Source organism: Ostrinia furnacalis, unplaced genomic scaffold, assembly GCF_004193835.3.
Source record: "Ostrinia furnacalis isolate ACB-3 unplaced genomic scaffold, ASM419383v2 OfSCF4558, whole genome shotgun sequence".
Taxonomy (NCBI): domain Eukaryota; kingdom Metazoa; phylum Arthropoda; class Insecta; order Lepidoptera; family Crambidae; genus Ostrinia; species Ostrinia furnacalis.
In genome coordinates this window covers 3,536-28,386 of record NW_021134797.1, presented here as the reverse complement: position 1 = coordinate 28,386, position 24,851 = coordinate 3,536, and the positions used below count along the sequence as shown (strand labels likewise).

At 36.3% G+C, this 24,851-nt stretch overlaps 1 protein-coding gene across 1 annotated transcript; it reads right to left on the bottom strand.

Annotated features, from left to right (window-relative positions):
* Window positions 1-1,374: 1,374 nt before the first annotated feature.
* Window positions 1,375-24,070, bottom strand: LOC114359675 (uncharacterized). Its single transcript, XM_028314149.1, has 2 exons — window positions 23,975-24,070; window positions 1,375-2,478 (listed from the first exon to the last, which is right to left on the bottom strand). The coding sequence occupies exon 2, from the start codon at window positions 2,374-2,376 to the stop codon at window positions 1,375-1,377; it is 1,002 nt and encodes a 333-aa protein (XP_028169950.1). The 5' UTR covers window positions 2,377-2,478; window positions 23,975-24,070.
* Window positions 24,071-24,851: the final 781 nt, after the last annotated feature.

Genomic DNA, 24,851 nt, shown 5'->3' with positions numbered 1-24,851 from the left:
AGAAGTTACGACATTCTCATTGTTTACTGATACACAAACCGTTGTGCCATTCAATTATCGTCATACCACTTTCGCGCAGATGACGGCCCGAGATATGAATGAAAATAATTTGAATTCAACTAACAAATTCTTTGGAACCGGTTTGTCGCCACTCTTTAAATGTCACGTTGTAATGATATAAATGAAGAATATGAAGATAGGCAAATTGGTATTGCAAGATTTTCACGACTTTGGAAACAGACTTCTCTGACAGATACATTGTCATTAAACAATACTCTGTTGTCCGTCTTTGACTTATCAACCACAGGGCCGAGCATCTGGGCATTTGAATAACAGTCAAGTTCCAATTGTTCTCAGTCCTCAGCAAATCACCGATACCCACGCTCGGCGTTGTTTTCTTAACACTGACATTAATATGTTCGATCAACATCTCATTTGTATTCACGTCGCTCCCCTGCGGTGGTTATGTAAACACGCCTTGTAACGAATCAGAGACATTTGTGATTCGCACAGCAACATCGATATAAAGTTGGATGCTATGATGATTGAATCTATTGCTATTTGTATTGACACGCATTCTAATCTAAGCTAAAATTTTTATAGCAGTCATAAACAAGATATATTACTCGTACCTACATCCCATCTAAGAATGAGAAGCCTTTGATAGATTTTGCGAAATATATTGATGAAATCTTTATACACGGTTCGTTATAAATCAAAGCGGTAAATCATAAAACGGTCCCACGGTGAAAATCGTTAGGACTCCCGCGATCTCGGGTGCCGCCCACCGTGCGCCCGCGGCGCTCGCGTTGCCTCATGTATGGGTCCGAATGTTGCAGCGCAAATACGGCGCCCGGCCCCGGTGCGATATCGTGATCCAAGAAAATCGAAAGTGTTTGGAATTACCACAAACTGAAACCTTGACGTCCAATTTGAATACCCTCTGGACACGCTAATAATATCAAACAACGTTATACAACACCCTTAGAGCCGCGAAACCATTATTCAAACTACATCGTCCGCTATCCTCACTTTACATAGTAAGTCATTGCCTTAAATGGAACCCCATTTATCTCTTATTTTGGCAAATATAAAGAGACCATTTACGACCGTATCTCCGAAGATTAAACAAATGTGCGTTACGTCTGGCTTTAAGATAAGATCAGAGATTAGGACTTAACAACGCTCATAAGCTTTACACGAGATCACAAAATTCATTGTACGACGCAGTAGCAGCACTATTTATTAGTAAACTATGGACCATTGGAAGCGTAACCGCGTGACCGCCTCCGACATAATGGCAGTCGAGTTCGTGAGATCCGTCGATAAGCAACGAGGGGTAATCAAGTGCCTCCAAATAAGTGAAGTGAGATATCAAAGTGCAGACGCTGCCTGCGGCTTGCGGCCTATTGACGTTTGACTTACCAGGAAGGGCGGCGGGTGCTGCTGGGAAGACATTTCGCCCCATGGTCTGAGCAAAGCGCGTTCGCCGTCAGCCCCGACAGCGGCGAAGCTCACGCCACACTTTCGCCACAGCGAAAGTTCGTAGAGCCGCCGCCAGGGTACTCCATTCACCACCTTCTTCCTAATACTCCCTCGCAGGGAAGGCGACCGCGCTAAGGGCTCTGTCGGAATCCCATTCTTGCTTGCACCTCTCCATGGCGGCTTTATTCCGTTTGTTCCTTTGCCATTTCCAATCGAATTAGCAGACCCTTTCCGCTGTAGAACAGGCTTGGTGTAAATCGGCGGCGATTTCTTTTTTTCGTCAACCAAATATTCATCATAATTAGAACCATTGAGTTCTTCAATAGTTACTGCAGCAGATTTTCTTTCTCTGTAACTACCCCTCAAAGGAGTACGACTGAATGCCTTTTTGCACCTTTCGCCGTCGATTTCGTCATGAAGCGAAGATATAACACTGTCATCGGCATATCTCATGCGGGCTGTTTTCATCAAAGAAGCTTTAGTATTCTGAGCGAATAGTCGCTCACATGGGTCAGCTATTGTATGGTTGTCCATTCTGGTTTTTGAAGTATTTTCTGAATCCGTGTCACTATGGCCTTCGTACGAGCTGGTGCTATTGCTGAAGCTCTTGGTGTACGAGCCGTCATTGTTTCTCATAAATTGGTGATGTTTGTCGGCCTCTCTAATTTCTATTATGCATTCGCCTCGGTAAGATTTACGTGACTGCAGGCTAGTGTTGGAATCGGATTTTGCGAGAGGATTGTGCTTGTGATCGAAGCACCCGTTGGCGTGTGCCTTGCCAGTGCAATGCCGGTGTATCTTAGCCAAGGCAGCCAGCGTCTTGTTGCCATTGGGCGATAGTTCGTCGCCGCACCGCAGCGACTGCTCGAACGAGCCTTGGACGTGAAACATTCTTCATGTATTCAATTCAAGTTCTCATGCAGACCGGTCACCACGACTGGCATTTTCAGGGGTCACAGTAAAGTTCCATGGTTCAAATCATGGCGAACGTCACTGTACAATAAGAATATTTACTAGTTATGAGTTTTACGGTGCAGATCGTAGCGATATGTTGTATCTTAAATGTGTATCAAGAGGTTGGGCATGACAAATCGTGATTACAGAAGCATATTTGGAGTGATTGATGTTTTGGAGCGAATGTAGGTCAGTTTGGCAAAGATAATGGGATAGACAGGTAGATTGTGAGTGGATTGGAGTAGGGTCTTGTGAACCATTGTCGCGTAGGGCTCGCGCGTGACCTCAGTATAAAAGCCATTGTGTGGAAGTAACTCATACTTGTCTGGCGGTAATATCCCTTATGCTTGGAGAATAAGGTTGGAAAGACAGTAAGAGCAAATTAGCGTGGTTTAGACACGCGTAGCATTTCTGCACGCACTACCAGTGGAGGCATGTTTTAGTATATTAACGCGATTAAGAACAAAAGACATCGGACGTATTGACAGAGCATGACTTCATTAAACTGGAAATAGTTCGGTGAGAGCATACATTCAGCTTGGTTAATTGATTACCTCTAATAAGAGAAACAAATGTACACGCATGCTTTTCTAAAGCATTTCAGAGACTAATAAGAAATAATTTACTACAACATAGTCCAGTCAATGAATGCTTTAACGACGGTGTAGAGAGAAATCCCTGGAACACAATTTCTGACCTCGGGACTTTATTTGGACTAGTTAGGAGGTGAACATAGCAAAAGTCCCCGCCCTTAGCCCTTGAGCCGGCGGGAAGAGGGGGGTTTAAAGGTACCACTTTTTGGTTTTTCGCTTAATCCTCGGAAACTATGTGTCCTAGTGACATGGCTACTATGAACCAAAAAAAGCTTATTCAATTTACTACAGGTGAGACTGTCAAGTTTTTCTATATCTTGTATAGTTTTCGCGGTATCTGCTCTAGAAGGTCTGTAATATTGGCAATTTTAATTTTGTCTTACATGTTCCCATCAGGAGAAAATCGACTAAATCAACATTGAGCAAACATTATAGACATGCGGGAGCATGTTAAGCCTAGTTCCAGGGAGACGACTGCATCGTGCGTATATTTAGACGAACCAATAGGAGCCACTTTTGACTCCTCATTACTAAAAAAGTACTGTGCATTAACATTTCAAATTTGGCTCATGTGTTGCGACTTTCAAGATAAACATCAGCTTCCAATTTCATAAATATACCTCAAACGGTTATTTAGGTATTGACGTTCAAAAATCGACATTTAGGACACTAAAATCTATCTATCACCTGTGAAATGTTAAAATTTACTAGTTTTTTATTTTTTCCTTTGTATTTACTCATCTACCTATCTGTATGCCAAATTTGAACCTTCAAGGTCATCTGGAAGTGGTTAGAATTTGGTCTATAGGTCAGACATGAAGATTTTTGGACGTCAATACCTAAAGAACCGTTTGAGGTATGTTTATGAAATTGGAAGCTGATGTTTATCTTGCAAGTCTGAACACATGAGCCAAATTTGAAGTGTTAACGCACAGTAGTTTTTGAGTGATGAGGAGTCAAAAGTGGCTCCAATTGATTCGTCTAAATATACGCACAGTGCAGTCCCCTCCCTGGAACTAGGCTTAACATGCTCCCGCATGTCCAAAATGTTTGCTTAATGTTGATTTAGTCGATTTTCTACTGATGGGAACATATAAGACAAAAATAAAATGTCCAATATTACAGAACTTCTAGAGCAGATGCCGCGAAAACTAAACAAGATATATAAAAACTTGACTATCTCACCTGTAGCAAATTGAATAAGCTTTTTTTGGTCTATAGTAGCCATGCCACTAGGACGCATAGTTTCCGAGGATTAAGCGAAAAACCGAAAAGTGGTACCTTTAAACCCCCCTCTCCCCGCCGGCTCAAGGGCTAAGGGCGGGGACTTTTGCTATGTTCACCTCCTGACAAGTCTAAATAAAGTCCCGAAGTCAAAAATTGTGTTCCACGGTTTTCCATCTATAATGCTTTATTGACTGGACTAACAAGTCTGATTTACGAACGTATTTAAGACATGTATCGTTCATCGATCGCCCACGTTTAGTTGTTATTAGTTTCTACAACTGTTACATTTTATTTGATGTAATAGAACAGATATGTTTCTAAAACAGTACGGCACAGTTAATATTGTTGAAACAGCTGATTTAACTAAACTGATGGAATTTAGGACGTATGTAATGTTGGTAATGTTTTATAGAACGAAATCATTTATTTTGGTGTAGCAATAAGTCCTACGTAAGATGTTGAAAGACAACAGGTCAAGTCTACGTCGCGTCGGATGATCAATCATTAACAAAAATCATTAATAGAATATTATAACTCAGTCAGTGCCTGAGGTATGGAAGCGGCACGGGAGGGTGTTTTTGAGACGTCAAACATCAGCGAGACTTCGGATATGCTTCAGATTTGTATGCTCTGTCACGTCATAATATGTCAATGTCACCCCTCCCGTGCCGCACCCATACCTCAAGCACTGACTGAATTAAGCCTATAATTTTGAAAGCAGAATTTTAAATGTCTATCACTAACAATATAAACTGCAATGAATAGCTGCTATTAATTTAAAACTGTTTAACAATAATAACAATTTGCACAGATTTATTAAGATGTCCACTACCTACTTAACTTTGTTTATTGTGCTTGTTAAAATTAGCTAATCGCTGTAATGTGCAATTTATTGTTGTTTTCTTAACATTATTTAATTTTTATTACTAATTAAACAAATAACAATATTTTTTATACAGTTTGCTCTATCCATTAAGCTTTTTTGTGTCTTAACGTCTGTTAATTTTTGTGTAATTGATATGTTGCAAAAAATGATTTATTTTATCTGAAGTATACAAATTAGTTGTCTATAAATCAGATAGGCATCTTTATATCGATAATTTGTCTCAATCAGGCGCTTGCAGAGCAAAGAGGCAATTAGGCATTTATATCAACCCATTGGGTGTTACATTGACAGTTTAGTTTGATATGGCCAAACGATACTGAAACATCAGGGGACAAAAATTGGAATTATAGGTGTACCAGAATCTCATGGCAAATAGGGAAAATAAACTTTGTTGAGAGCAATACTGGGGAAATTGGAATAAACGATCTTGATACTGTTTAATTTTTTACTTTTATGACTTAAATATTAATGAACATGAAGTACCAATATACATTTTAGGTAGGTATGTGTATGAAGAATGTTGTCATACATCGGGAAAATGTCTTGAAAAATAAATAAATCGTATTATTACTTTAAGTAACTAATTTTATTATGCATCATACTTTTAACTTATCACTTCATTCAGAACTAGAAAACGATTCTAAGAACTCCACTTGCAATTTCTTGTTCTTCAATAGATGATCAAAATAAAGAGATAAAATCTTTTTCAATTTTCTTTACATGGTCATAAAAAAACATAACCCTCCTTGTGACGTAATTGGGTAATAAACTAAATGTATCAAAACATTTCAGTCCAACTTACTGTCAACTCGACGACGCGCTTTAGAATCAAAGATTGATTTTGAATTATGCCTTATTTTACAATTCACATTGAAAACAATATGACTTGCTTGAGCTTTTTCGACTTTTTCACAAAAATAACAAATAGTCAAGAAGAGATTACAAAATTTTTGCAGCGGCTGACAGATTTCATAATTTTCTTTGACAGGTGACAATTAAACCATAGACAATTGCCATATAAAAACACACTTTTCCAATATTTTTGTTTGCCATGAGATTCTGGTACACCTATAATAACCCAGTATTGATAGTGGAAGGCAGACGTGCTCGGTGCAGGGCACCGACGAGATGGTCGGACGCGGTGAGGAAGACGGTGGGCGGGAGTTTGCATCGTGCGGTCCACACAGCTTATGACCGCAGTTTGTGGAGGTGGAAGAAGAAGAATTGATAGTGGTGCCCTCCTGTAAATGTCATATTTATATGGGTTGGGACCCTTCAGTGTTGTCCGACATGACAAAAATCGGAACTAATAACCCAGTATTGATAGTAGCGTCCCAACTTGACCTTCACTGGTTGGGTTTTTATTAGCGGTCAAGCTGTAGATCCTGACTACACAGGAGTTGCAGCGGTGGGAACGAGAGGTGGGAATAGTAGCGTCCCTCACAATGACAACTACTTACAGTCGTATTTGTATCGTTCAAGTTCCTACTCCAAAATAAAACAAATGCCAGCCAATGGTAGTCTTCTATGAAAGTAAAAGCTGTCGTAGCATTGTATGTACTCGTGTTTCGCATTCGGTTATGGCCGATAAATATTCATGAGGACTGGGTGTCGCCGGATTGTGACGGTGTTGTCACATAGATCGAATGGGCTTAATATATGAATGTTTTCTGTCTTGTGGTGAGTTTTTTTGTTATAATCGAAAGTACCTAAGTTATTGTCGCATTCTATGATTTGGCGCTCTGTTTGTGGCATATTGAATCTTTCTTTGTACCATTTTGTACCTACAAAAGGACAAGTTGCCATTTATAACCTTTTAAAGAGTGAGGGATAACGATAAGAGAAGATAGAGAATAACGGCTTCGTGATAATGCGGTTCCCTGGATTTGCAGGTCTAAAGTTCATCTTTAAGATTGTTTGGTAAATCAACCGAGTGATAATTTAATTTCAGTAATTAAATAAATCACTGTGTTATTGTTCCTTTCGTTAAGATTTCAGGCATTTAGGATATTGTAAGTTACATTTTGTGCAAACTTGAATCATCCTGAAGCCTGTATATCAGTAGCTTGAATCTCAATCCATGGATTAAGTATTATACTAATTTTTATCTGCATATTTAACATTAACTTTATCATCGCATACCTGTATGTCGGAAGCTTTGGACTACGTGGGCGGTCTTCTTAGAGGTCGTTTTAACCAAAGCAACAGTTTATGCAACATTCACCGGTTTACCGCAAAATTGATGCAGTAGGTCCAATAACTGTAACAGTTCACCATGCCCACCATTAAATAAATGAGCTGTCCCATAAATTAATGTTATGCGCATGTTAACATAATAATACTCGTAGTTTGCCCTATTTGGTACTTAGTTACTACCTGGTTGAATACTCCAGATACGATTTGACGTGCGATTCCTGGCTCATACGTTAAAAATATTTTTAGAAAATATAAATATGCACTTGCAGCATTAATCAAAATCACCAAAATCGGCTCCAAGAAGCTTCGCCCGCGTAATAAATAAAGAGTATCCTAGGAAACTATAGGACATACTAAAATTGCTTTATGTAGTTTTACTTAAATGGTGCTTATATGCTGTTGCTACTTAAATGGTGAATTGTTATAAAATTTCGTCTCGCAATATTTACGTAAAGAAGTACTTAACCAGCATTCATTCCGCACAAACTTTCATGTTGATAAGGATAGATTATACGACAAAATAAAGGACAACGCGACTTCCAATGACATGCATTGTAGTTACTGTACACCTAAAATCCACTATGGTTTTATCAGAGCCCATCCTACGCCCATTCAGTTATCAGTGTCAATATTTGTACAGCCTCTCGCAATCTTACTGCACCTTATGTGAAAGCAGTAAGGTTGAATTTGAAGGATCTTTATATTTTTAGTGACGATCTTGCGATATCTCCTCAGCATCAGATCGTGGGAACGAGTTTTGGCTCTAATCAGCTTTTCACGATTCATTTCACTTGAAAGGCGTTACATCACTAAATCAACTTTATTGAAGTGCCTATTAGTTTTTTTGAGGTTATTTAAACTGACATAAGGAAATAGACTCATAACTTAACTAAGTAACTTAAGAACAAAAAGAAATTAAAATAATAAAAGGGAATCTGTCTGAAAATTATGTTCAGTTACATGACACTTATGGAGCCCTTCAATTCTGACATACGAGTAACACTTTGATTGCGTCTAAAAAATATACGTAAAATTGTTTATCAGTTTAATAAGACAAATCTTTATTAATTATCAATTAGGTACTACGTGGTACTACTAAATATTTCAAAAGTATGTGTATACTAGGTATAAAAATATTGCAAAATTAATAAGGCCAAATAAGGACACTCAAGAATAATATCAATGTGACAGTGCCAAGCCATTATCACATTATAAGAAATAACTTGGCCAAATAAAGAAATACAAGCAAAGCCACTTAGCGTTAGGTAGTGAGCACAAACACCCTAAACACACAGCTTAGGGTTGCCATCATAAAAAATAATATTTTCTCAAATCCGTCAGAGATACTTTAATAAATCTACTTACAATATTCTACGAAACACACAGTCTGCCTTTACGCATAATATTTAAAGATTCACAGTAAGTAGTGGTGGTCTGCCTGTTGTGGTTTTAAATTTAGAGTTAATTACGATAAATTTACGTTATTAAGTATCTTAAGAAAATCACCACTTTTTATTTGTTTACACGATAAGTTGGAATAAAAACATTTAGGCTGTTTCATCGCTAGGAAGCAATCTCATCTAGACAATTCACAGGGAAAAGTATAAAAAATAACCCAATTTAAAACACCGGATATTTTCTACTAAAATGATTCAATAAATCAGAGGAAGAAATCAAGAAATACCACTTAACTGTGTCCACAGATGGTCAGATTAGTCACCAAGACATCATTAATGAATTGCCATATTCAAATATTAATGAACAAAGTTGAATGAACGGTAGCCCTGGTAGTAAACTAGCAACACCGAAGTTGGTCAATCATGCAAATTCACGTCGACACAGATCCCACCTATTTGATAATATCGAAACCTTTGGTTGCATAATAGTTTAATGTCCATTGTGCTACGGGAAAATGTCGGTTGGTTTTAGAAAAATCATATTGTGAAGCTAAGCTGACGAAGATAAAAATTTTATTTTTGCCTGTCTGCTCTAAGTGTTAATGTCGACCATTACGACAGACACTGCTGGACAAAAGCCAAGGCACTTCTACAAGTACCGGTGCTGCCCGCATCCATGCGCCTTCACTAGATCGTCGGTCCACCGAATGGAAAGCCTGCTGCTGCGTTCCCCGACCAATAGTCGCCACTCAAGAACTTTTCTGGTCAGCGGCCATGAGTTCTACGCGTTGTCGGTTACTTTGTTTGTCCTATGGATCTCCTCATTTCCGATTTGATCACATAGAGAACTCCACTAAGCACTTACCTAATAAAACAAGTTTTACCTCTTAACAAAACTTCAACTATACGTATGTTTAGCTTTTGTCTATCATACTGCCTCTTGATCTTAAATTGATTTAATTTTTTATTCTTTTTTTTGTGACACTGACATTGAATCTTTATTATTTATTATGTTTGTACGCTTTGGAACTCATTATTATTATTGTTTTATTTTTATTTTATTTTTTATTTTTCGTTCTATTGATTATTTTTATAACGCAGCATGCCCATAAGCCCAAGGCGTCCACTGAAAATCAGTGTCCAGCCATGCATTTAGCTGGCTGGATATACTGAGTGGGCGTCCTTTTTGGCACATCGCCTTCATAGACATTTAAGTATTATTATTGTTATTTTTATTTTTTTATTTCCATTTTAATGTCCTGATTTATTGTTTCTTTTTTTTTGTGCCAAATAAATTATTCTTTCTTTCTTTCTCTCTTTCTTGTGCCGCAATACAATGGATACTTTAGAAGCAAGATGTGCTCCACAGAATACGAGCCAAGCCACCGCTCGTGACCGAAGGCTTATTACCGTCGATAACTCAGATAACACATCCTGAACCGCGCACGCGCAGTGACGACACTCTGCCACTGATTGGTATACCTGGGACAATTCAGAAACTAATTCAAGAATTGTACAGGAAAATGGGTAGTATCTACTGATCAAATTATCCAGACCAAGAAGCATAAGTGCTATACATAAATAAAAGATTTCACGATTGCAAGATATAATTTATTTGCTCTACAAACAAATATAGTTTTCTTACTTGATTAATCCTATCACTCTTTCTTGTGAAAAGCTCGGGACGAGTTATTAGAGATTATGGCTTCATTTTCCGTAGGAGGGGATAAGGTATCTGATTTGAACGGGTTTCTAGGACAAATTGTAAAATATTTTCAGGATTTATCCCAGAAATAGTAAGAAACATATTATTACTCTATCTATACTATAGTGTTTGTATCTAAGGTGTTTATGAGATGCGATTGATGTGTTACATGGCTGCCATTTTATAAAACAAATAACAGTGAAATTAAATAAACTGAAAATTTTCCGTCATTAGCTATAAATAAATATTATACATACCATCTAACGTCACATAATTGTTCTATTGACTGCAAACAGTACGGTAGAGAAAATTATATTTGCATACGTTACTCAACGAACCCGCGACCTTTGGGTTTGCAAAATCGACACCTAGTCTTGCGAGTAGCAAGCCACTTATTTAGTAAACAAGTTTTTTGCACTAACATTTTGCGTCTTATCTTGAGAAAGAAAAAATATTGAGATGATATAACCTACGTTTTCGTTTTACTGAATGAATCATTTCTTCTCAGCACAGGCCCATTTATTGTCCCGAAGCAGTGGTAGGGTTAATACTGGGACGTGTAAAAGTGCTTTATAAAAGCCTATTTGCAAAAATAAATGAGTTTTCTTTTTTCTTCCAATTTAAGATATTTTTTTCGCGTTATAACACGACAAAGCAGGAATGCGACTGAAACGTATGTCACCCCCTAGGTATATTTCACTAGAAGACCTAGGTGTTTCTTAAATTTCTTAAATCCTATACGCCCCTGCTCAGACGAACAGGATGAGGATGGTTAAAAATAGTGAAAAGTGTAAAATCTAATTTACATTAATTAAAAAATTAAAGATCCAAAGAAAATAAGAATCGCTTGGTTATAACTGTTCTAACAAAATATCACACATCAACATTGCCTTTTTACTCTCATTCGATATCATCGAAATCAACAACAGATAATAATATATCAAACCAAAAACAAGTTTTTGGTCGTCTAATTACAAAATCATTAAAATTCCCCGTGAACTTTTGTTTAAGTAAAATAAATCAACGTTCATAAAAAATACTCAACGGTCAAATAATACTGAAATATCTTGGAACTTGATGATTTCTAAATTAACGATGACTTTACACTGCACTTCACCCACTTGGTGCGGAGACTTATTGGAAAAATATGTAAATGTAACCTCCTTCCTAACATGAATGAAAAGATATTGAACTTGCAATCAGACACGACTCTATCGATGTGACGAAATCTTTTGTGGATTTATTAACTACAAACTTTACTAAAGATTCCAAAGATATCATAATAGCTGTAAAGAATAATTTAAAACACTTCAACGTGTTAAATCAATTTGCATTTTTACAAAATAACACAAAAATCAGGATTTTTGATTTAAATATCATAGTCCAATTAAAATATAAAATAAATTATTTTGAACTGGCAATACTGGCACAACAGCATTTTAATTTTTTTTTTCTTTTGCATGTTGACGTTTTTTCCGCCAATATTATAATGTTCGGCCAGTATCTCTTCACATACGAAATTACGAATATAAGTTTATTTTATTATTTCAAAGGAATGGCCACAGTGTATATCTTTATATGCCGTCGTCTACCTACTGGATGACCACGTCATACGATGTCAAAAAATATGATGAGACTGGAATATTAATTAGATATTGTTGGTTTCATAATCTAACCAAGATCAAGGTGACTGTTCAAAATGTATTCACGTAATCTAGATAAGGATGTGACAAGAAGTTTATTCATGGAAAACATGATAATAATCATCATGACAATCATGGACAGACAAAAGAACATAATAATGAAATACATAATAATGTAAATAAATTAGGAGAGAATCACGATTACATAAGAAATGACTAAAGAGTACCTAAGCTAGCAAACCCAAGTTGTCCTGTTAGAAACAAAAACTTTTAATTGAGGTTTTTGCTTTCCAAAAAAATTTAGTACTTCTCCTAGATCAAACATATTGAAAATCCAGACAAAAATTTATGTTCCCTTTTTAAATGTAACACAATTAATTTAAACGCCTTATAATACACGGCCATTTTCAATTTTGGGACATATAATACCACAATCCACGCTATTATACGTTAAATTAACCTAAACCCTACCTTACATATTCATTAAGGAACTCCGGATTAAATCCGTCCTTAGAATTCCAGGGGCAAAGTCCTCGTTAAAATATCTCTTAGGTCCTTGAGTTGCGGTCTGTACATTCTGCCGCAGAAATAGCAATTAAATTTCGTTGTTATTACCAAGAAATTAAAGCGAAAATGTTTTTTACAAGTTTTTGATGCCGACTGGACAGTCAGCGCCAAAAAATTCGCGACACCCAATGGCCAAAAACTTCGCAACGCTTCTTTGTTACAATTGGAATAAGGTTATGTTGTCAACTTTTTGTTTAAGCCGTGTGGTGATGGCAGAGTAGAATACATTTTGTCACCAACCCCTACTCCTCCCGCGGATGTCGTAAGAGGCGACTTAGGGACTACACATCAAACAGAGAACGGGCAACAGCGCTCTCTGAAAAACATCCATTTTTATACTGCGATCTCCAACCAGGCAGCCTGCCCAAGCGTGGGGATTGTGGCAAAAACCTCCATTATAGTGGAGGAGGCTAGTCCAGCAGTGGACTGTAAAGGGCTGTTGACGATGATGATGTCAACTTTTTGGCCACTTTAGGTGTCACGATCACGAACTATTCGATGCCGACTGTACAAACTGGCATCTAATGTATTCAACGGTTGGTCTCATACGGCGTCATTCGCAAAAAGATTTCGAACAATTAATTATAGATCGTATTTCTAATAACATTAGTGTCAATTATCTATATATATAAAAATGAAACCCGTTTCGCGTTGTCACGGCATCACGTGTGAACGGCTGAACCGATTTCGATAATTCTTTTTTTTAAATGTTTGTGGAAGTCCAAGGATGGTTCTTACGGAAAAAAATATTAAGAAAATCTCTACGCTAAGGCGGTACGAAGTTCGCCGGGTCAGCTAGTGGTGAATAAAATGCAGAAGTAAGAGATGAAACATTTATTCTTAGAATATGGTGAGTATCTTTATATTTTAATTGCGTTTTGATTCGTGGAAATACGGATTTAATGTTAGCATAAAAAATCTAGGAAGTTACATTAAAACAAGCAATTAACAGGTGATAAAAGATAACTTGAAGATATCAGCGACATCGATTATAAACTGGTTGATACAGCCCCGGATCTACGATTTTTTCGAACCGGGGCAAGAACTTGATATAGCGCCCCCTCTCGTGAGCGTTTGATTAACACTAATATTATAATATGTGGCATTATTGGTGATCGAAAGAATACTCTTTAATAAATTTGTACTCTTTATTATCTATTACTAATATTTTTTTCTTAGGTGTGACATCAAATTAAATATAGCAATCATATAGCAAGGCAACTGATAATCAAGACTTTGTTTTAATTTTTCTCATCGTTTTTTGCTGCTCAACTGCAATAAGTCACTAGTTGCTAGTTGAACGTTATCTCCCTGCTGAGATAACACAGACGAATGATACTGTTTGCCATCATCTGAACCTTGAAGCTTCAACTGATTTGTCGAATCAACTTGAGTGTCCAAATTACAAGAGTTATTAGAAATACCTGAAACCGTATCCGAAGTATCAGTGGAACTTGACGATGGAGCCGCTTCGTAAAGCCATTTTCTCATCTTAGAAGCATATTTATTTACGTCTTCAAATTTCTCTTTAGCTCTTTTTCTATTTTCAGCCCCAGAAAGCTTTTTTCTCGGTGCGCTCATCGTTGATCTTTTACAACCTAAAAATATTCATAATATATTTTACTTTATATATATTTTACTAAATATTCATAATATATGGTATCCTTCCGTTTGGCCAAATTACTTTTCGCCAAATTTCACTTCGCAAACAACTTATCGCCAAAGTTTCATTTCCCAAATAAACTTTGAGCAACTGTACTTTTCGCAACTAATTCATTTGGTCAAATTAACATTTGGCCAAATTTTACTTGGCAAATGTTTATATAGCAAATGTTTTGTTTTGCCAAATATTATATCCCAAATAATTTGCTTGGTCAAATTGACACTTCACATACTTACGAGTACCCACCGCCGNTCGAAAAGATAATATAATTAATATGATTTATAATATTATTTTTATTACTTACCTATTATTTCGTAAGGCGTTTATTTCCAATACGGTGTAGTTTAAGTCAATAGTTTCGCTAATAATTATTATAATTACTCGCACACGCAATTAATCACACAAACAACGATAGTCCCTTGACGTACAGGTTTATTCGGCTCGGTTCGTGTAGCCTCTAGTTCTACATGTGAGTCTCTGCCGGGAATCCCCGTATGTGACATACGGGGATTCCCCCGGCAGAGATACGTACGCTATCAGTGTTGCCAACTAGGTTAATACAGAATGTACTAAATTGATTTTGGCGCCCTCTGAAACTGCCGCCCGGGGCAGGTGCCCCGGTTTGCCCCCCCCTAGATCCGGGGCTGGGTTGATAGATTCAAGCTTATAAACATGAAAAATAAAAAATGAATTTTATTTATCAAAGAAATATCGACGAAAATAGGTTTTGATTGATTTCGACTATCCATAAAAATCTACAAAAAAGATTCCTGCTCTAGTAAACTAATTTAAGTACACGTAAAGTCTCAACAAAAAGCGAATGTAGAAAGAGACTTGTCATTTTGTAACATATTTCTAAATTACTTATTTCACAGTTCTCCCACACCCTACAAAGATGACAGGACAGTTTTGAGCGTGAATGCCATAAACAGAAATTACGAACCGATTAAGACTATTCTTGTTAAAATTAAAGACCAAAAGAAAATCTGACACTTCCCCAACCTAACGACAGATTTAGGAAACAAAACACAGACGAAACGGAATAATAATTCAAGACAATCACTTGGCTGTGTAGGCGCCGGTAATCGCTTCTCAGTATTGTCTGCGGTCCCATAAATAAACCGTAAGTTATAGGCGATAATTACGAGGATGCATTAATGCAGATACATCACGATGGGTATAAATTAGACATTAACATGATTGTCAGATTCGCTATCAAATGCGATGAAAGGGAAACATAAATAGGTGTAGCTTAAAGCACCTTAAAGGTTCTGCCAATCCAACGCGTGTAGGGTTGCCAGGAGTCCGGCTTTAGCCGGACATGTTTGGCTTTTTACGGTCTAGTCCGGCCAAATATTGTCTTGTCCGGGCTGTCCGGCTTTTTATTTGGCCTGCTGTTCCAGGCGAAAGTCGAGCCACAGAATAATATGAAGCGCACGCATCAGGATGTTACGATGACAGTAATTGCACCCCCCCCCCCCCCTTTAACATGTCCGGCTTTCAGGGTAAAAATGTCCGGCCAAATGAAGCACAGAGTCCGGCTTTTGTGTTTTTGGACCTGGCAACCCTAAACGCGTGCAGCCTGCGTGCGCGATGGCGATCCTACTGATTTCTACTGATCGCCATCGTGCACGCATCCTGCACGCGTTGCCGAACCTTTACTCAGTCACTGTCTGAGGTAAGGGAGCGGCACGGGGAGGTGACATTGACATAATATTATGACATGACAGAGCATATAAATCTGTGGGTCTAGACAAAGTGCAAATTATAATCGCAAACCAGTCGAAAAGTGGTCGAAAAGCCCCTTTTTTGTATAGACAAAGTGCAAATTATAATCGCAAACCAGTCGAAAAGTGGTCGAGAAGCCCCTTTTTTGTATGGAGTTTTGACGGAATCGATTTTCGATTCGATCAAAAAGTGCGTTTTGTCTAGGGGGGCTGAAGCACATTTGAAGTCTCGCTGACGTTTGACTTCCCAAAGACACACTCCCATGCTGCTCCCATACCACAGACACTGACTGAGCTAAGTCACAAGTCCTAGAACTATAGTTAGCAGTCGATTGTTTCGAGAATCGAGAAATTTAGGTCGATGTGTGTCGATTTAATGTTGCCTCAACCGATCAGTTACCTACTTAAAAGTAAAAAAATATTACAGTTAATGGCGCGAAACGCAAAACAAAATCAATAAATCAATCAATATTATTGCCTAAACCCGACGCCAACCCAGAAACGATATATTTAATTGAAAAATGATAGATAGACCCCCAATTAAAAAATTGCAAATTTTATTGTTAGGCCTTTTAGAGGAAGGTGTAATCTAAAGTCAGCTTCTATACTTTGAGAGACAGAAGGCTCAAATGATGAACATTAAACTTCAAGTTTTATAACTACATAATGTTTACATGCCTAATAATACTTCTAATCGTCATCAAGCAACTAAAGAGCAAAGTAACAGTTTAATATTATAGCAACTACTAAAACCAAATACGAACAAGTCAATTAACGAGGTGCGACAGGGACGTCCCGGGGCGACGCGACGGCCGATTTATAATTACCCAAAATATTCGTATACTTAGGGCTAACACAAAGTATGAAGAAACAGTTCCGTACATTGAGAATTCATAAAAGAAGAAAGAAGTAATATCAATGGAAGAACAGTCACTGAGGACTTCAGACAAATAACGACAGAATCTTACAAATATTTGACAATGATCTTAATGTTATACTCATAGAATTAGAATTCGCAATCAATAAAGAAAAACATGTTAGAACCTAACAACCTGACAAACAAATAAAGCTGACTGATCTCAGAACAGCTATGGTCTATGCCTCTCGTGATGGGAATATCGATTATTATTAATTATTATTATCCCTAATTTGATATCAAAGTGTTATGTTGAGAACACTAATCTAAAACAGTTCATCGTTATGTGTTCCATTTGTCGTTCTCGTGTAAACATCTCAAGTTTTCAACCGACGTGCTGTTGTCAACCCTTGGTACCGGCTCGGCAAAACATTTGGATGTTGACATATTAACGACTGGTGTTCCCATCAGCCTCGGGCAGTTTAGTGCGCCGATATTTATCTCTATCTCGGAGAACGAGATCTTTACCTTTTAGAACCTCGACGTGGGATGCAAGAAGTTAAAAATATCAAGAGCAACATTGTAAATCAAAACTCAAGTTAGAATTCTTATTCAAGTCTGAATTGTTATGCACAGAATTTTGGTAGTGCACAGTATTTTGCCTGAAGTTACGGTGTGATGCTTAATTTAGGGCCAGTTAACTGACATAAGAAGACGCTCTTCCAAAAACATAAATAAGAAATCCAAGAGCTGAAATCAACAATTATTGTTTATCTGACAATTTAGGGAAGTGATGAAGGATAGGATTATGGAGCCCAAATAAAACTAAACTGATCTGTACTGAAACAAAAAACGTATGTGCAAATTAAAATTTACATAGGTAACACACAAGGGTATACCCGCACGATGTAATACTGAATGCACATTATGCAAATCCGTGCAACACCTGCATATTAGCATATGGAATGTTCGAGAACATAATAATAGAATTAGAAACTGTTGAGAATCTATGTTCACTAATAATAAGGCTTTTGTCCTTCTAAAGATGTGCTAATAAGCATAGAATGTCAAGCGACAAGCAATAACGAAATACATAAAGCTTTCATGAATCCAAATAGATAGATAGAACACACTTTATTATACAACACACAAAAAAATAAAATAAAATAAGGAAATAGTATTAGTTTAATACCTAATACTTATGTATAAAAAAAAATAAGACAAACATCATTTTTTCAAAGAAGTGGCAAAAAATTAAGCAACAGATGTATAAGAAACAGAATTAACAAATAAATGAAATACTGCGAATAATTTAATGAAACTAAAATACTTAAATAATAATTTTAACAAAAGAATATTTAAGGTTTCCAGAAAATTTCCAACATGTGTTTTCTAACCTGTAACCAATTGAGAACAAAATGGTTACGTATGGATTATTGTAGAACCATACGGAAGAATTTGACAAAACAACTCTTGACTTGTGAAATTTACGCAATGTTTTCACTGTGTTAAATAATGAAATAAAGACGGAAATGTAGTAGAATTACTATTCTGTGTAAAAGGTGGTGAAAACAAAATTTAAAAGCCAAACACAATGACAAACCTAGCGTTGTCCAACTGTGGTTTCCGTAGAATACCAGCTTGTTCTGGGTTCTACCATTTGTACCTACCATTCTAGATGACACATGCTAAGTTGGTTGCCATTTCGACTCTCACAACTAATTTAATTACTAAACTGTCCTAGTACAAATTTTTCTTTCTCACTATATTTCTTTCTTCTCAAAAATTATAAGACGTGTGCATTACTTTAAAAATTTGCATCATCAATATTGTAGTAAACCTGCCAAATTCCGGAACCAATATCATATAATTAAATATCAATTGTTAAGATGCGGACATCGGTAAATTAAACAAACAAGCTGTCAAATCGATTTAAATCGAAATCGAAACGTCGAATTATTGCTCGATTACTAAGGTGAAAACAATACCGCCCCCGCAGTGAGCTTTCGCTCATCAGAAGGCATGAGTGATGAATAACAATGAAATCATTTAAAATTTTACCTAGAATATGAAGGAGAGATCCGTGAATTATTATCTATTCGAAGAAAAGTATCTTGAGTTTTAGTTTAAAAAAAAAGATTAACGAAAGCATAATAAGTAAAATAAGTTGTATATCTGTAATGCTTCTGTTTACCATTACCAAAGCTGAAGGGTTTGCTATCACTCAAAATCATTTATAAGCTCACAAAGTAGGTCAAAAACCATCCTAACAATTCCCAAACGCAATGCAACATCTATCCACTCATCCCTTACCATACCAAGATAAATACTTCTGTCTGTATAGTAGGTATACAGGGTGTTAGGTAAATGGGTATATGAGCCGACACTAGCCCATGTTAACAAGGGCATATAAATGGTATGGTGAAGTCAGAAAATTGATATCTTCATTTAATTTTTTTAATTTTCATACATAATAAATTTTATAAAATCCGTTTTGTATGAAAATTAAAATAATTAAAATGAAGATATCAATTTTCTGACTTCATCATACCATTTATATGACCATGTTAACATGGGCTAGTGTCGGCTCATATACCCATTTACCTAACACCCTGTATAGAACAATCACTGTAGCATAAAATACAAGTTAGTTAAGTGTTAATTATAGTAAATCTATGATATATGCCAACTCCTATAATTCATGGCCGATCTACTGCACAATGATCCGCTCTCAGCGCTCGATTTCCCCAGTTTTCATTAATATACATGAAACGTGTAAAATCTACGCCATTTATTCTGTAAGTATTCATAATTTTCAGCCCGCATAATTTCACTGTTGGTATGGACATAAAACTCTCTAGTAAGTCACGCTATATGATCGATATAAAAATGTTCTTTATCGTAAGAAATAGCTTTCATATCATTAACATTTCATTCTATAGACAATATGATGCTACTAACACCTATTGGTTTCCAATCACCAATCATACTTATCTTGTCTGAATTTCAATGAGACAGTCTGTATTAATTGCATTGTATTCTATTCTGTATTCGTTAGGATTTTACAATTGAGGTATGACTAAAGAAATCGGCTTCTGAATTCAGTTTCTTTCCAAAGTGAGTTTTCTTGAGACAAGACGGTTACAACTAACGCAATATTTTTGAAGTAGCGTTAAACCCGCGTGTAAATTAGAAAAATAAACTTCGTAATAACAGTAATCTATCTACAACCAACGATTTGCATCACTATGTTTACGAAATGTCACCAGCTCCGGTCCCCGAGTAGCCCAGAAGTCGTAACATAAAACTAGTTTAAGAGGTCGTAATAATCGTAAACATAAAAGAAGCTAAGTAACGTTTGGAGTGAATAAATTATGAAGTGAATTGTGAATTAGACAACATTTTCATAGTCACTAGCTTTTATTGTATACAGTCGCGATTAAATAACTCTGTCAAGTAGAGCTCAACAATGTCCTCAAATATTATTATGAATTGATTCTGAAGGATCTATACTCAAGCATAGATACATTTGATGGTCCAATTATGAAACTTGACCAATAAAAATTCGAATCTAAGCTACAGATTGAATAAAGCCTTAGATGATGCATCTTCTACTGATTTAGGTCATAGTGACTGATTTGAAACTGACCTTATTAACATATTACTGTTTATTACCTTTAAAGCAATATTCCTTTTGTTGCTCCTAGTAAAGTCATACTATGAACATAATAAACACAATACAGAGTTCACCAATCACAATACATGCTAACGGTTGCACTCGGAAGTCCGAAGCCAATTGACAAGTCGCCAGATGCGCGTGGGCAGACTGCAGTGAAACTTAGATAAACATTGCGATACGCTGACATTTTAGACGTTTGAGCAAATAGAAGATAGAAGAATAAATAAATATTCTACAAGGAGCTATAGCTATGGAATGCATTTATTTGTTTGATATTTTTTTTTTTTGTAAACACTACCAATAAAGGGAAATCGGAAGATTTTTGTAATATTATTTCCTATGATGTGATTGGTTGATATTTTTGAATCAATCAGAGGCTTCTTAGCTAAGAATCATAAAAGAAAGCTAAATCTATGTCTGACTATAATCTCAGAAACACTAATACTTCTTACTAGCATGTCTTCTAATGGTAAGTGACTAATAACAAAGTTATGGCATACTCGTAAAACCTTTATCCAGCCATTAAAATCATCAAAAAATATTATGAAATTGTACCATTTTTCCATCACAAAATTTCATGGCTTCATAAACCCACTAACCACATAATGATGCGATCATCAAAACTTCATAATGCGTTCCGATCGATCAGCCTGCTCCAAATTCTCGAACGATCCCATTAAGAACGATCTAACAATAACAAGATGGTTCTGATGGCTCTGACCATCTGCGAAATGCACCAGATACGATGCTGTTGCTGATCAGTTGCATTAGTCCGTTTTGGGATTAGCTGACATGAAGAGTGCAGGGGATAGTGTGCATAACGTATTGAAGAAATTTTGAATGAGACGTAGCAGACAGATGCTACATTTTGGATCAACAATTAGAAATGAGACAGTTGTTGCTTGCGACAGCGTTGTTAAGCTGAGTGTGAGTTCAATCGATCGATCGATATCAAAGTACAAGTACAGCTGTATAAAGCGACCAGGGATTACTAGAAACAATAAATTGTGTACCTAATTTTCCACAGTTTGGTAAGAGCAATGCAGGCTTGAATCAACTTTATTGTAAGAAAAAGTGATGAAAAACGCTTCAATTGCCTTCCACCGCGAAAGGGAAATGAGCGGAAAATAGCTGGGCGAAGAGTTGTAAGAAAGTATTTGCTTTCCACTAATAAAAGTTTTCCAAACCACTTTAGGCTTTTCACTAGCAATGAGGAGTAAATTTGGAGAATCAATGAATTCAAATCAATTACTCCATGTATCATTTCTTTTGGTCTGATTCTAAACACAAGGTTGTAGTAACGAGATTTTTGAAAAAAGTGTTTTTTAAAAGCCTACTTGCAAAGATAAAATGAGTTTTATGAGTTTTGCTACAACCTACACGATAGAAGAAGAAGCGACTAATGCTTATTCAGCGAACCGAATTAAATTTTATCACCTACCAGTAGAATTGTTTTTTATCTACTCTAAAATATCCAAAAGTATTTAGAACCGGTATTCTAATACGACATTCAACATTCTCCCGCCCAAAGGTCATCTTTAAACATTTTGCAAATGATAATTAATATTTAATGCTTTCATTTATTCTTAAGTAACATACAAAGTCATATGTTTCTGTGCATAATTATAACCCGTTTTAGGTATTATGTTAATCGAGATCACATCTTAATTTGATGCAATATATTAATCATTGGATCTGAGAGAGAACATTTAAAATTTTATTTTTTGTTACTTTGTAAGTAATAAGTTTAAACTCATCTCAACCAAGGGCAAACATTTGGCATGTTGATGTCTTTTATTCTGTATGTATTAAAATTATTAGTGTGAAATCAATCTTAATCTAATTTGGGGTGGGCCTTTGTCCAGCAGTGGACATTATTTGGCTTAATTAAACGAACGAAGCAATAAATAAAATTGGCATTCCCAAAATATACCTACTAAAAATATTTTAGTAATACGAGTATTATAGTGCAGTCTCCTGCACTACAAAAATAGTGCGCGCGCGCCGTATACATAGACCGCAGTCCACAGACTAATCGGGATGCCTTTTATAGACGAAGTTATTCGGAACATTCCCGGAGCGGACTCGGGAGTCGGGATAGCTCGACTTTTTGCCGTTATGAAGGCACGGATATAGGACAGTGATCACTGTGATATTATTGCAAGAATACCTACGTTTAAAATTCACGCAAAAGTTACAAAAAATATTTATTGGGTAAAATTTTTAAGTACTGAAAAAATATATGAAAGACTGATTTAACTTGTGAAAATTGCAAACTTATTTTTCTTTTTTGAAAGAGAACTTTAAACAACCATCCATATCGTATTTTTATATTTTTTCATAATCTGTTGTTTTCACTTTTTTGTGAGCCTCTTTATTTATCCTTATACCTACCTATTCCTACAGACAGTGATGAACAGACTGATTCCATTTAGTAAGCACTAACCCCCTTGTTAATAAAAAGCTTCACCTACGATGAACTCTGGATTAAAATGACATTTCCATACTAAATGACAATTTAAGCCAGAGTTTAACTAGGGTGTACTTGAGTTTTATTAATAAGGGGTAATAGTAGACCTGTATCAGTTGAAAAATCTTATGAAGTTAAAAGCAGCAATGCCTTCTTCAGAAATGAGGACCTACTAAGACACAATGGCACACCCTATATCCATTCCAGACGAATAATTGAGCCAATAATAAGCTGGAATGCGTATCGGACGTAAATAAGCCAGACAGGGAGGAAATAAAAAGGCACGGAGGACAAGGGATAAAGGGATTTGTTGATTTGTTAAAAGGGAGAAATCGGGATTAGGTTATTTTTTTGAGATCGGCGCGCCGATTTGTAGACGTGGGAAAAGAGGAATGTTCGTTTAATTACAATTTTAAGGTATCGAGGTATTTGTAGCATTAATTTATGTCTATACCAGTACGTGAAGCAGAATCTACAGATTCAACTTAATGATAATTGTCGGCAAGTCGCGCGTAATAAATAAACTGAATCGATTAAATCAGCTGATTTATGTAATACTTAGCCAGTGCCATTAACTACTTTTATTCATATAATTAAATATACCAGTTATAAGATAAAAATAACGATTGGAATCTCGAGTTTACCACACAAGAGCAACCAGATCGAGTTCTAATCTCTGTTAGAAAAAAAAACTCGACCATTACCCAATCAATTAACCAAGCGTGAATATGTTTAATCACAACGTCAAACTGCGTTTGTGTAATGTAAACGAGTTTCATATAACAATCGAGAGGAGCTGTCAACGTGACAGACGGACATGTCAAAAGCCCGACACGTAACTGTCAACTCAATTTCGGACGACAGATATGTGAAATCGATTGGACACGACGATTTGCACCGTAAACTAAAAACTTTTATTCACAAACCAAAACAAAGGCACTGCACTATTCACTGTTTAAAAAACTTGACAGGCTGGAAAAATCACTCAAATTAAATAAAAAAAAAATATTTTGAAATACTTCAAACAGTACGTTCGAACTTCGAAATTCAAATTCGAATTTTGAAAACAACGGACACTCGTGCGTTCGATTGCCGCGAACGTTAGCGCGTGCGATGGCGGCGCGTGCGCAGGGTACGCGACGCGGGTTTTAACTGTTTACGGCGATCGTATTTTGGTCCGTATCTCGCCTCTGCGTTGATAAATGCACACTTTTTTTGACAAACGCGAATATCTGCTCAGTTTTGCCATTAATAATTTAATACTAATTGTCAATTAACAGCTACGTATGAGACTTGATAATTTTAATTGATTCCACAAACAACGTGGAGATGAAATCTTCGACTATAACGATAACAATAAAATTACTATTTTAGTTGATTGATTTAATTAAGAACGATCTCTCAGTTAATATGAACACATTAAAATAATACATAATATAAATTGATATTAAATGTCATATAAATAAACATGAGGAGAACAATATGGTATTCGACGCCCGAAAATTTTCGATTATTCTTTAGCATTTCCACTGATTTAAAATAAATCGAAATCGGGTCAAAAGCGGATGTTCAGTCCATCGGGCACACTCAATGAAGGAATACTGTCTCCTGGTGCCATTAGGGGAATGCATTCATACGAGAATAATTGCGTTACGCACATACGCACTTCGGAGCACGACTGCCCTGTGAAACGCAGAACCTCTGTTTAATTTTATAGTTACATAAATTAATTACCTATAGCACCAATAGACTGGGAATGCCAATCAATAACTTTCTATGTTTATAATTAATTAAGTAAGTATA